The sequence below is a fragment of the Acromyrmex echinatior genome, chromosome 4, assembly GCF_024713525.1.
Source record: "Acromyrmex echinatior isolate Ae372 chromosome 4, ASM2471352v2, whole genome shotgun sequence".
NCBI classification, from domain to species: domain Eukaryota; kingdom Metazoa; phylum Arthropoda; class Insecta; order Hymenoptera; family Formicidae; genus Acromyrmex; species Acromyrmex echinatior.
In genome coordinates this window covers 3,339,081-3,353,511 of record NC_141855.1, presented here as the reverse complement: position 1 = coordinate 3,353,511, position 14,431 = coordinate 3,339,081, and the positions used below count along the sequence as shown (strand labels likewise).

General features: G+C 29.3%; 1 protein-coding gene across 10 annotated transcripts in view; it reads left to right on the top strand.

Moving 5' to 3' along the window:
• The window catches only part of Shal (potassium voltage-gated channel protein Shal), a 120,428-nt gene that overhangs the window by 63,817 nt on the left and 42,180 nt on the right, over positions 1 to 14,431 (top strand). For 8 of the 10 annotated variants that reach the window (XM_087405770.1, XM_087405767.1, XM_087405766.1 and 5 more), the window contains exon 4: positions 4,537 to 4,689. The exons of the other annotated variants lie outside the window; for them this stretch is intronic. In XM_087405770.1, the coding sequence (XP_087261896.1) occupies positions 4,537 to 4,689 (153 nt within the window). The remainder of the gene's footprint in view (positions 1 to 4,536; positions 4,690 to 14,431) is intronic. 10 annotated transcript variants of the gene reach the window in all.

Here is a 14,431-nt window from a genome sequence, read left to right as displayed (position 1 = left end):
TTATTCGTTTTTAGGAAAGTTGGATGTCAAAAATGTCTACCTTTGTTGTTTATAGTTTTTCAATTCTTTAAACTTTTTGGGAAAATAATTTACTTTTCTTGATTAACGTTAAAGAATTTTGATATGTTTTTGTTAATTTTTATTTTGTAAATCAATTCTTATTAATTTATAGAACATTTTATTTCGGATTATTTTTACGAAAAAAAGATATAAATAGTTTAAATAATTTAAATATGTTGTTTAGATCTTTTTATTGAAAGATGTTGAGTAGAAAAGATATCGTATATGAATTGTATCTTGTAGCTTTTTCCATCTCTGACTTATCATTATATTTAGCCAATTTCCATGGGTTAAAAATTGATGACAATCTGCATACAATAGATCTCACTATTTTAAACATCGGACTCAATTAATTCTCGTATATCGGAAAAATAACAACAAATAAATAATGAACTCTATTTTACAAATCTGACGTGATGTTTCAAACTACCAGCATATTATGTTATAAATTTGTTTAATCCATTCATGCTTTGAGAATGAGGACAACAGAGAAAGAATAACTTTTTCATGATCGTTTTATTTTTATATTTTTTTATATATTTTTTTTCATAGAGAAACCGAAAATTATCATAATAATGATATTAAACTTTAAGGGAGTATGTTGTTGATGACTCAACTCTGAATTAGCTTTTAAATAATTGAAGCATAAATGACAGTGATTTTATAACAATATGAGTTTCAATAAGAGTTTTATTAATTTTATTTCAATGTATTAATTTTTTCTTAACTGTAATGTCATTATGATAATTTTCGATTTCCATGAAGAAAAATGCATAAAAAATATAAAAATAAAACAATCTCTGAATGTAATGAAAGGAAAATTGTTATTTTCTTCCTTACATATTTTTCGAGCTATTTAAACATGATCTTATTAAATATTGATATATCATATTCATTAGCCATTGATATATATTTTTGTATTAGCTGAAGCAAACTTAGAATTAATCAAGTCAAAATATTTCGCTTTATTATAATTTATAATATACATATAATATAATTTATATATACGTATAACATTTTAATACTATAACATCTCATTGTTGCTCATTCTGTTGGCCTTTAATGTCTCTCATTTTTAAATAGTTTAAATTTGAATAATCCGTATTGTGAAACTGTTCGAGTAAATTTTGCGGCACAAATCGATAATCCCACGTTGTTTCTTGTATAAATTACGGAAGTCTTCCGAGGGATTAGAATACGTTGATTCAAACGATGAAAGCTTTACGAGGACAAATCGCGTATCTCTGAAAGGTCTATGTTGAAATACGGACAGTCTCTTGCGAGTAATCCTGTAGTTTTCCAAGATCGAGTTCGTTCAAATGCGAGCCATCTGTAGCTTTGAAAGTCATGCATGACTCTTTAGGGAATTCTTTGAAAAGCTGATAAAGCATCTATGATGTGTACTTTCTTTTTGTAACTGTGGCACACAACACTTTATGTCGACATGATAAGCCCATAAAAGTTGCCTGCATTTTTTTCTTTTTTTTATTATATTAATGTTGTACAATTTGCTTATTATTCAGTTCGCTATTTATTGCTAAACATATAGAATTTTTGATCATTTAATTAATATTCTATCTTCTTTTGTGTTGTCAATGTATATTAATATACCAGGGCATCGGTATTACGCTTTTTATCTCTCATCAGTTTTGTACATAAATTTTATATATAAAATATATAAGTGTATCCTGTCACACAACGCTATTATAAGATCGTTTTGCTAATCTAGCGAAACGATCTTATAATGATTACACAGTATATATAGTAGCGTAGAATCTACTAATTATGCAAACGGTGAGGGAATAGTTAACGCGGCCGCGATCATCATCTATCCCATGGCAAAAGCTTTTGCCAGTTCACGCGAACCTCGTCGAGTTCTTCGAGCGCATTTATCGCAAAAGAGATCAAGGCTCACTGCTCCATTCTGTTCACGAGCAATAGCCTTTCTTGCATCCAAGAATGCGACGTTCATTCAAGCGACATTGAGATCACTCGATAACCTCTCGTTTCCGAATTCCCACAGGATTTCTTCAAGACATCGTTTTTTATGCAAATTACAAAATTTCACGTACATATTTACGCATATATTTTTTCGTATCTATATCCAAACTTTTTTAATAATTTAAATTTTATAATAAAACATTAATAATAAATTGCGTAAAATAAATATATAAAATAAAAAAATATAGAATGAAGTAATAAAAGGGAAAAAAGGAATTAGAGCGAAAAATATTAAAACACAAGGTTTCAGAAATTTAGAACAGAATATTCTTTTTTCGTATAAAAAGTTATCTTTATATGCACATTTTCTTTCTACAAAAAGCGCGAATTACTTTTCCAAGTAGCATTGTTTTAATACCATTCGATAAACAATATACGAAAAATTAAATTATAAAAAAGATCCTATTAAAAAGTATAGAAATATGTTTGATTAACATAAATTATATGGCCTAGCTAACGCTAAATATTCCTGAAATATTTGTAAAATGTTCCAAATATCTCAAAATAACATTCAAAGAATATCCCAGAATATCTTGAAATATTTATGGAATGTAAGAGCAACATTCAAATAATCGTTAAAAATTCTATTCATACATCATTATATATTTGGAGAATGTTTCATATATATTTGGTAACATTAAAATTTTTCCAGAAATTCCAGATTTAGAAAACACATTAAATTAATTTTTAAATGAAACTTAATTATCAAAAATACATTTTTTTACTTTTACTTTGGAATTCAATTCACAAGCGAAATGGTGCGCTCTTCATATTCTTTTCTAAGTGATTCTTATATTTACGAGTTAATGCATCTCTGTCGCGGTTCTCTGTTGACGTACTGCTTGCGAGTGATCGAGTGATTTTCGTGATATATACAAGAAATGTTCATATTGTATAATACTCTGAAAGTTTCATTAATATTTGAAAATTTTGTGAATATATATTTTGAATATGCAGCACGTTGAAAATATTGAACTTTTCGTGAATGATTAGCTAGGGAGATTTTCATAGAAGACTAATTATTATGATAAATCAATTTACTTAATAGGTAAACGTTGAGGTAATAATAGGTATTATTATTTCTTTCAACATTTGAGTTAAGCTTATTCATGTGATAATATATGAGCAGTAATTAGAACATTAGCCATTGTAATTAATGCCACCTCAAATTAATGTAAAATATATGTACACAACGTAATTCAAGCGGAAGTTCATAGAACCGCGGATGAAATACAAGTGTGAAATAGTTCAACAGAGTAACAGCAGAAGGGCAGCACTGCTTCCTCGTTTCAGTTTAATTTGGATTAACCAGCAACTTCGTACATAGATTAAGCAATACATGGTCGACCAAACTTGGGTCAGTGACGACAACGCGTTGAGAAATGCTGCGTCCTGTCTCGGCGTGGCATTGTGGATTAATTAATTAATTAGTTAATTGTAGCGAGAAATTATTATTTGTTAAAAATTAAAATTTAATGAAAAATACGTCAGCGAAGTTTTATATTAAAGGGAATTTTTATTACATCGTCAGGAAAATGTGAAATGTGATTATGCTGAAAGCCTGCTAATATATTCGTGATGCAATGCAGTGCTTTACATGCAATTAGGCGATTCATCATTTTGCTTTTACGATAAGCAATTTTCAAAGATAAAATAATTTATAATTAATTATATAATAGTTCTAATACAGTTAGTTAAAATCATAGAATCATAGAATCATGGTAGAAACGTATAGATATGTTGTTTTCGTTATAACATATTCGAGAACATACTGATTTCTTCCATTGTAGATAAATATGATATTGACAAAATAATATTGCTTTTTCATCATTTTTTCAGCAATAAATATTTTAACGGAAGTATTTTTCATGTCTCATCTTGCATGGCGAAGTAAAGCTTCCTAGTAATACGACAGTAATATGTCCTAATTAATATGTCCCATTTGAGAATTGATAGTATCTTCAGCTTTGCCTTGTCTTTTTTTTCTTGTAAGATGAATGGAACCAGAAGGATTCTACACGTCATAGTTTTTCTTATTACCTTCTATCCAATTAGTCTTTTCGTTATTCTTGGTTGCTTTATTCATTGTCAACGGCATATAGATTTTTTAGCATCTACATCAAAAACTTTAGTATTCTTCTTTTTAATCCTTACACATACACACACAAATATATATTTAATTTATCTTTTTTCATTCTTTGTTTTCTCTTTTCCCTTTTTTCTATTTTTTTTTAATTTATCGTATATCTATTTCGTCTTTTAACTTTAATTTATAATCAGTCTTTTTATTATTATTATTCCATCTAGTTTACATTTGTTATCTGAACCTTTCACAGCTCAATGAATACCATTAACGTCATTAACGTCATTGATCCTATACAGCATGGCTCTTCTCTTCAGCGTTTCACATCTCCAATACTCTCAAACAGATGAAACTTTCTCGCTTAAAAGCCCCGTCTGTTATTGTTTTTCCAGGACCGCGAATTTGTGGAGATGGAGGTGCCGTACAACGGCGCTCCGAAGAGACCGGGCTCGCCATCGCCCCTGACCTCCCCCGCGCACAGCACTGCCTCCAGGGGCGGCCTGCTGCAGTCTTGCTGCGGGCGCTGCTATCCCCAACGTTACCAGGTACGCGGTCGACGTATACTCACTTCGAATACCTCCATAAACGAGACCGCGCCCTCGTCCTCCTCCCATTCTCACCAATCGCAACCCGGTCGGTCGCATTATCAGCCAGCCCCGGTCGACCCGGCGACCGTGCCGAACGTCGTGTTCAACGTGCCTGGCGACACCGATCGGCAGCGTCGCCAGGGCGCGAGCTCGTCCAGCCCATACAACGAGACGAGAGTGTGAGCCGGGGTAAGGACTGCCGACGCGATCTTAATTATTTGGCGAGAGAATCCACATTCGGAATCGATTGCCAGTTATGAAACCGCATCGCAGTGCAACCCGGTCGACCTCATCAAATTCTAGATTGTCGATTGGGATTCTTGTTCTTCGGCGATGCTGGCTATTTTTGTCGAGTTTTCAAAAGTCGATAATCTAACATATTTCTTGATGGGAACAACAAATAATATTGCGAATTTAGTATCCGTAATGTATACTTCAATCTTGTTGAAATTAATCGCTTCACGCGCTACGAAAGTATTATTTCTAAGCTCTTTAACTAGTGGCAAAACGAATCGACCTTCTCACGCCAGAGAGAATTAAGTTGATACAAGAATGCAACTCGCACAAAGTTGACTAGGATTGCAGTCACATCGCGAATAAGGAATCTTAATTAAATGAACGTCTTCTCAAGGAGCGTTTAATTCGGATGCGATGCTTTTAATCGTCGCCACTAATGGAAAGCAGCTGTTTCCAACTGAATGAACAGTTTAACGGCCGGCAGCCAGTTGTCTCTCCTAATTCTTGATCCCTCAGGGTTGCTTTAGTCGCTCTTAAGTCAAAATTTACAATTATCTAAGGTTTCTGGTGACAAAGATTAACTGCAATGCGTATCGCGTATGGAGGACAAGACAGCGCTACATATTATACTCTATCTTTTTTTGTAGAGTACTAAACTTACTTTATCTTCATTTCTGTTGTCATTGGTACAAAGTACAATTTCTCTTCTGATGAGAATATTAATTAATTGTTCTTTCCTGTAACATTTATTCTTCAGCGCGCTTAACTTTCCTGGAGATTAAATCGTAGATCTAAAGGAATTAATATGAAACTGTTGGAGTTATCTCATTCAGGTCAAATCTTTCAATTCTCTTCAAGATAAAGATAAGGACAAAATAATATATCGTTGAAGGCAAGAATAATAGGCAAGGTTAATTATTTACGTGAGTTGAGTTATAATTAACTTGCGAGTAGTCCACGACGGCTGTTAAATGAAAAAATCATGGTTTATATTTTTATTTAGAATTTTATTAATGTCATCTTTTGCCAAATCAAGATTTGCATTCATATTTTATTTTTTTTAAATAAGAAATTGTTAAAGAATTTTACCCTATTATATCTTCTTGTAAAATGATGATTACCAAAAATTATGCACATATTTGGATGAATATATTTTTTTATATAATTAACTTATTTTGAAGATTAATTTATGTATCATATAATATAATTTATTTTAAAGAGTATAATGTATAAATATTTTTAAGAACGCTAATCTTTTATTCGAATAACATTAATTATGAGAATTTTGTATATTATTTTTATAATATATTACACGATATGATAATGAAAAACAAAATTTATCTTAAATGATGAAACTCCAAAAAGAAAGATGTAAAAATGATATAGATAAGGGAAGTTGAAGGTTAATTATCGGATATAATCGAATTCATCTTATTTGCTCTTATAGATCATAAATTGAAGTCCAGAAAGTTAATTCTAGAGATAAACTCCAATTGTCGAAGATTTATAAGTTTGATTTGTGTTGCCTCTTTCCAGCACTGTCGCCGTACGAATTTTGAACTGGTACTCTTAGGAATTAGGTGCTAATCTCGATAATTTTATCGCCATTTTAATCGCTATAGGAACGCTGCAATTAATAGAATCGCCGATGTTTCGCTTACTTAATTTCCGGAGATTTATCGCTGATAATGTCCAGATTGGCAGACCAATGAGGTGTTAAACATGTGAGCGTTCTGTTCCGCTACTATTGATTAATTTATATGATTGCTTAGATACGCGTTGACTGTAGAATCTTGTCCCACACATTAATCGTGACTTTAATATTTTAACGTAGATAACTGAGCCTCCCAATATCTAAAAAGACATTACTCATAGTAATTGCTATTTCCTTACCAAATTCTAAATCGATGTCATAATTATAAGAATAATGCACTAAACTATTTGCTCTCCTCGTAATTGTTCGGTCATTTCTTAATATATTATTTACAGTCACGCGGGCTCCATAATATTATTTAGAAATAAAAAATAAATTAAATCATCAGTAATTTTATCATATTTTGATAATTTTAATATTAATTTAACATTAATGTATTCTTTCGCATGATTGATTTAACGCTTTATATCATTTGGGAATAATTTATAATATCATGTACTAAAAATGATTTAATTTATATTATCTAAAAAATATTTATTTCATAAATATTTATTTCTTTTGATTTATCATACTAAATATGATTTAAATATAGAGAAATTTATACCTCCAAGGAAATTATCTCGATTGGATTTGTTACATTGAAAGTACAATTATGTTTTTCGATTGCAATTTTTAATTTTCTTGAGTATATTTTTGTTTTTATTCTCGTCGAGCTTTGCTCGTTTAAGACTTGATCGTTTCGAATATCTTGTGAGATGGAATAAAACGGACTGTTTTCTTTTGTAATTTCCTTGACTTTTTTCTACACTACATCATCTGTTTTCATTTCATCACTCTGAGTGATAGTTACGGAATACCGCGCAAAGAAAATAAAGTCGTCTTGCTAGATCATTTTTATACTTTACAAGAATCTTACAGTTGCATGCGTTCCTTTGTAATATTTTTTTAAGGATTGCGGAAAGTCATTATGCGATTACTTTAAAGTTAAAGTTTCTTTACTTTTCTCCCTGTTTGATAGCTATAGCAAGATTATGTGACAATAATTACATATCAGTAATATTTATAAATGAAATGTGATTAATTCTCATATTTTCAATGATACATTATATCAATGATTGATACTTATATCATTGAGAGTGGTGGGAATGTATTGAATATTTTATTATTAAACTATTAAAATATCTTTCGATGTTTATGTGGCATATAAATGGGATTTCGAATGAATATTTTTCAATTTTTGAGCAATTGATTGAAGAGACTTTCACTTTTTTCATATCGAACACAGATGCTTATACTAGTACTAGATCGCTAATTTCGACTAAATGCTATAAATGGCTGGATTTCCGATTGATTAAAAAAAATATCCATTCCATTCATTTTGCACACACATGCACAAAATATTTACATATATACCAGGGTTGTTAATATATTTTTTAAAGCTAAATTAAGTTAAAGTTGACGAATGAAATTAATTTTTATAAAATTAATTTTGTTAAGTTTAAAGTGGAACGAACAAAAAACTAATACAATTGAAGTACAATTCAAGTTACGATAAGATTGAATTTATCCAAGTTAAATAAATAATTAAGTCTGAAAAACATTACTTCTATTAAATCAGAATATTCAACTTTTTCTTAAAATTAGATTATTTTAAATAATAAAACAATTACAGTACAGATAATCAGATAAATTATATAAGATATTTTATATGGGTAAATTATAAATAACAAAGACATTTTTGGTATAATAAAAAACTGATTGTTAGTATTTTTATATAAGTATCTTTATATTTATATTATAATAGAAAAACAAAATGTAATTATTAAGAATGTAAGTAATGTTGTATGTCCTATATAATCCTTTTCTTTGTGTTGTTTATGCTTGCACGTTCTTTGAAAATTATATGTAAATAAAAAGTTCTTATTCTTTCTTTATCACTCATTAGGCGTAAAACAAGGATAGCATTGCACATTGATAATGTTCTTTAAATGCAAATTTAATTCACATTCATTTTTGGGCACTACGACCGTCGCGCCCATCAAATAATCATTGAGCTTTTTTTAAACTAATTCTCTAATGTTTAATATTTTACAAAAAAATAAAATTAGCATTTTTAAAAAAATAAAGAGTACTTTAACTTAAAAAAAGTTGATACATTAAAATTTGATACATTAAAATTTTAAAGTAAATTAATTCTTTTAAAATTAATTAAATTAAATTAGATGTTATCAATGTTGTAACTTATTAACTAATTACTACTACCCAATCCTGATACATGCGTTACATACAACACACGTACATCGTCATTTTCTTAGCTCAAAGTAAGCAGTCCATTTCTAGTATAAATCTGTGATATCAAAGATGAAAAGCTGAGACAAATTTCAGAAATAAAATCGTATTGTTCAGCGCATAGTGATGGTCGATAGCTCGATAGAAATCTACATACAAATCGATCTTCATGTAATCCAGGCCGGTATTAATGAAAATGAGAAGTGATGAATAGCCCAACCGACCGACAAATTGAGGACGAAACATTGTCGAAATCCCATTAACAAATGCTTCTGATGTCTTGGCTTTTATTTTTCATGATTTTATTTAATGCCGTTTTATCTTTTCCTTCTGATTCTACTAATCTTTGGTTAATTCGTAATTTATGAATGCCTTAATTTACGAATAGGTTTCAAATTCTCATATTATATCTTATATTATATTTTACACTTGTAGAATATCGACGGCAATTTTAAATGAGAACAATTAGGTTAATTATAATTTCTTGATATTTAAGTTCAAGAATTATTTGATCTAGAATTATTTATTCTTATTGTTTAAAATTATTTAATTTTATCTATTTAATTTTTAAACTTTTTAAAATTTATTTACATCTCTCTTAAAACGGATGATTATTATTGTATTTAAAAATTAGCAACATTGCTTAAAAAATATGCAGGATGTGTTCCGCTTTAAGCTTACAAAGCTTGTTAGTATCATTTGTCTTTGTTTTGTCTTGAAGAATATTATTTTTTGTTTAAAATATTATCTTCTGTTAAAATCTTCTAAATTTCATGGGACTTCAATTAGGAGCACACTTCTTTTTCTCTTACATTATAGATCCACAAAGAATCTCGATCCATAGGCCTCTTTATCTTCCACTGATGTAGACTTTAAGAGCAAAATCGTTCTTTTTCTCTTACTCAATCTGGGAGACACGCACAATCTTTACTTTATGATTTCAATAAAAGGATTCAATAATTATTACGTCTTATTTAATTTTAATTGACATTTTATTGAATTTATATTTGATTACGATTATATTTGATAGTTATAACTGTTATACATATATTAATTTTGTATTTTTTACATATTATATTTAATTTGTCTTTTTTTAGGTAACAGTAGACACAAATTTTATATTCATTAAATTAATCTTTTTAAATTATATTTTTTATGATTAATGATTAATAATTATTAATAATTATAATAAAGTACAATTAATTAATAATTATTGAATACACTTAATTTGAATACACTTAATCGCAAAAAATGAAGTAAAAAAGAACAAAATACGAACAAGATACGGTTGCATATCGTTGTGCTTAGATCCTAGGAGGATCCAGATCTGATATAGAATCGATCCGTCTTCCAGAGAAATTGTCAACCCCCATCTCTCGCGGAGTATGTCTCTTCGCAGCCTCGTGTCCTATGTCTTCCATTTTTAGATTAACTTGACATATATTACCGCATCGAGTCCCTGCCCCGAGCTCGCGCCCGTCCCCACTCTCGTCTGATAATCGCTTGTATTAATAACCCGTAACTCGATCTATATAATTCTTGTTCCATTAAAATCTACCGAACTCCGCCTAACGCGAGTACGCCGCACCGAAAGTTCAACCGCAAACTCGATCCGGTGTGGTCGATTCACGAACGGGCAGCCAATTGATATGCTGTGACAAATCTAGCTCATATTTTATTATTTATAAAAATCATAATTCTTATTTTTGTGAACATGGTGGCATAACGTATTTTAGTTTGATCGAAACGTGAAGCATCCTTTATTTTGTAAATTGATTATATTTAATTATTAATTAAAACTTGAATAAAAATGTGAATAAAAGCATCACTTTGCTCACAATTCGTGAATTATGCGCAAAATGATCTTAGAATCTTCAATTTCAATTTTAATCAAATAAAAATTTATAAAAATTTCGATAATTATTTAGAAAATTTGCATACTTATTGCGATTGTATTCTCATTGATTTTAATATAAAAAATATATTCATTTGATCATGATACGTTTTTAATTCTGAGATAAATCATATAACAACCAATCTTATGATCTTTGAGGTAACAATTAATGTAATCATTACATTTTAATAATTTCTTTGGTGTGGACAATTTATATTTAAATTCTAAAATAGGGATTTTAGTTTCGCATTTCGATCTACAATCTACGTGACGCTAGTAATCGCTATTAAAGCTGAAAGTCGTGAATTGGCGATCCATGAACGATATCTCAGCAACGACGTAATTATTGCTGAGATATTTAGCTTATTCCGAAAGTGGCGGAAAATTGTATATAAAATTCCGAAACTTTTCCTGACTAACGTGGCGATATTTGTCATAAATAAAGGAACGAAGTTTCAAGATTAAAATCTTCCAGAGGTGGCAAAAGGTTGATCAATATGTGTGAGATTTTCTGCCCAAAACTAGCTGTAAGATGAACGAACTCTTTCCTTGTTGGTAAGAGAACTCGATAATAACGAAAAAGCGTTCGAATTATTACGATTAATTATCGATCGACAGCGATAACGCAACCGATAACAATGTAGGAGCTCGCCCGGTGCGAGATGTATATATAAATAATCATCCATTAGCGCAAGTCGTTTCATTGAATCGTCGAAGACTGGCTTGCGTTAAAAATTAAACAAAATTTCAATTTCAATGTTTCACTTTCATACGACTTTAATTTCTCTCATAATTCATAATCTTTTTTTGCAGAAAAATGGCAATCTGTAAGTTTAAAATTACAATATCATCTAATTGGAAGAACTTTTCTTCTTTTTATTATCTGATGATTATTGTCTTATTCTATAGAACAAATTAAAAATTTTTTGCCAATTCTACTAATAGTCTCGACAACAATATCGTTTTGATATTTTTTTAATATAAAATATTAACAGATTGCTAGAATGAAAGCAGTTGTTATTAATTAAAATTCTATAAAATTCATTTTTATTATTTCTTCAAGTTAACCGTATGGATTATTATTATTATCTTATTGTGAGAAATTTCTTTGCGATGTTATTGATTAATCGGATATCATACGGATATCTTTTGACATCGAATAGATTTCCGATTATTTCCCAATTTGTGTGACGCACGCCAGTCTGGTATAGTTTTCCTGTTATGATCGATTTACGGGGAAATATGGTCGCACATCCTTTATTCGTTTATTTTTCTATGTTGAGATCCGTGTCGACGTCATTCATTCGTCATGCAATCGAGATTTTACGATTAAGAGTTGATCGCGAGCCAGCGTGTGATTGTCAGGAGGAAATAAAACTAAGATGTGTTATGATTTCCTGAATATATACATCTTTATTTGAATTTTTGTCACATATTTAAGAAGTTTATTATTGGTATTTCTATTTTTTACAATTTTTTTTTTTAAATCTCGTATTTCACTATTTTAAGAATTCTTCTTTTGTGATATGAGATTTTATATTACGTTAAAATTAATATGCAAATTGTATTAATAATATTCATGCGAAGCTTTCGATCAGCCCTTGACTTTGTATTTTAGTTAGCTACAAAATACTTGCCACATTCCAGAAACGGTATGTTATTTTCGATAATGTGATTATTTTTTTCCCACGTATTGCGGCCTAAGCGTGACATAATGAAATCAAATCAGCAGAATCAAGGAAATAAAGAAACTGAGATTTTTTTTAGTAAATTCCTTCATATATTCCTCATACGACTTTTTTAAAAACAAATATAAATATCGCATGTTTTATATGAAGACTTCAATTAGAACTGAAATTAGTATGAAAATGTTTTAATACTCGTTACAGACAAAACGTGAAAATGCAGCTTTGATAAATATTTCATAAAAGTTTTCTTCGAATATAAAGTGCAAAATGAAAGAAAGTGAATTTGTTATTTTGTATATCTTGCAGTAATACACAACACGTATTACGTTCATAATACGTGTAGATTTTATATGAAATAAAATACGTGATATTTATATTTTGCAAGAGGTTTTTTTTTATTAATGCAAGACATAAAAATTATGATGTATTTTAAATACATTCTCGTGCGCGTGCGCGCAATTTATAATATTAATATAATTTGATTTTTATTAATAGCATTATTTAATTTTTATACAAAGAGAAAGAGATTAATATTTTTATTTCTTTTTTATAAATATTTAAAATAAACGATTATTAATTATCATGTTGTATAGTGCAAGAGAGGGATAATATATAAAAGTTATTTATTGAGTAGTATAGAGAAGTGAGTAGTATAGAGTATACTATAGAGAAGTGTCTGTGAAATTAGCACAACTTTTTAATAATTTTCAAAAAATAATAATTGTTTCGGTAGCACTTTCTATTAGTCTACTGTTCTTTTAAAAATAACAAAATGTTCTGCATTTTTAATATCAAAAAATCAAAAATAAAGAAATGCTAATTTCACGTTTCAGAACGACATAACTTCCTCTAAAGTACCAGATGCCATCGAAAATTACCGCATCTGTCAAGTTCCCGTTTTTTTTAAAGCTAGATTGATTATTATATGATATTTCAGGACAAAATTCCAACAATTAATAATTTTTATACAGGTTAGAATATTCGAACTCCACGAAAACGTATCGATCCGATAATTAACGTGAAGTTACAGCATGGCATTTCTTTATTTTTGATTTTTTGATACTGAAAATGCAGAATATTTTGTTATTTTTAAAAGAACAGTAGAACAATGAAAAGTGCTATCGTAACAATCATTATTTTTTGAAAATTAATAAAATACCATGTCACAGACACGTTGGGGAAAGGGATAAGAATCGATACCGTTAATTACGATGGGCAATTATTAGTATGAAAAAAATAGTGGAAAATGTTAGTCGGGTAGTGAGCCAAAAATAAACGTTTGACAAGAAAATCGCTGTCTATATACGCGAGTTTGCCCGAGTTTTTACAAGTCACTGTATATAACCGCGTGTGGTCATCCTTGCACAATTATCGACAAGTTGATACAACAACCCTGACCTTAGAGTTATGCCACGTGATATGTAGCGCATAAGACAGAGAAGTCGGTTCGATTGTCGCTATATGTTCTTCCATAAAGCAGCATTTACATCGCAACTATCATTGCGATATAATCATCTATGGGAAAATTAATCCGTTATAAAATATATATATTGTATATATATTGTATATATAGTGCCTTTGAGAGAGAAGAACCAATTTTTCAACTTAATAAATCTGCATTGTCTTGCGAGTCAAGATTGATAAACGAAAAAGCAATAAGTTAATATACTAATATATTAAAATTAAGAATTTGCATATTAACAAATACTAAATCATTAGCTTATTATAATAAAATTTAAAATTTAAAATTTTATACAATTAATATGAGTAATTAATTGGATTTAGATGCATATTATATACATTACTTACATTACATACATTTCAGAATTCACACTCCTTCCGTCATGTATTGACTTATTTAACATATTTTATAAAGATAATTTCTTGTTAAATTAAAGGAAAAGTGGAACAACTATCAGAAGAATCAGTCAGAAGATT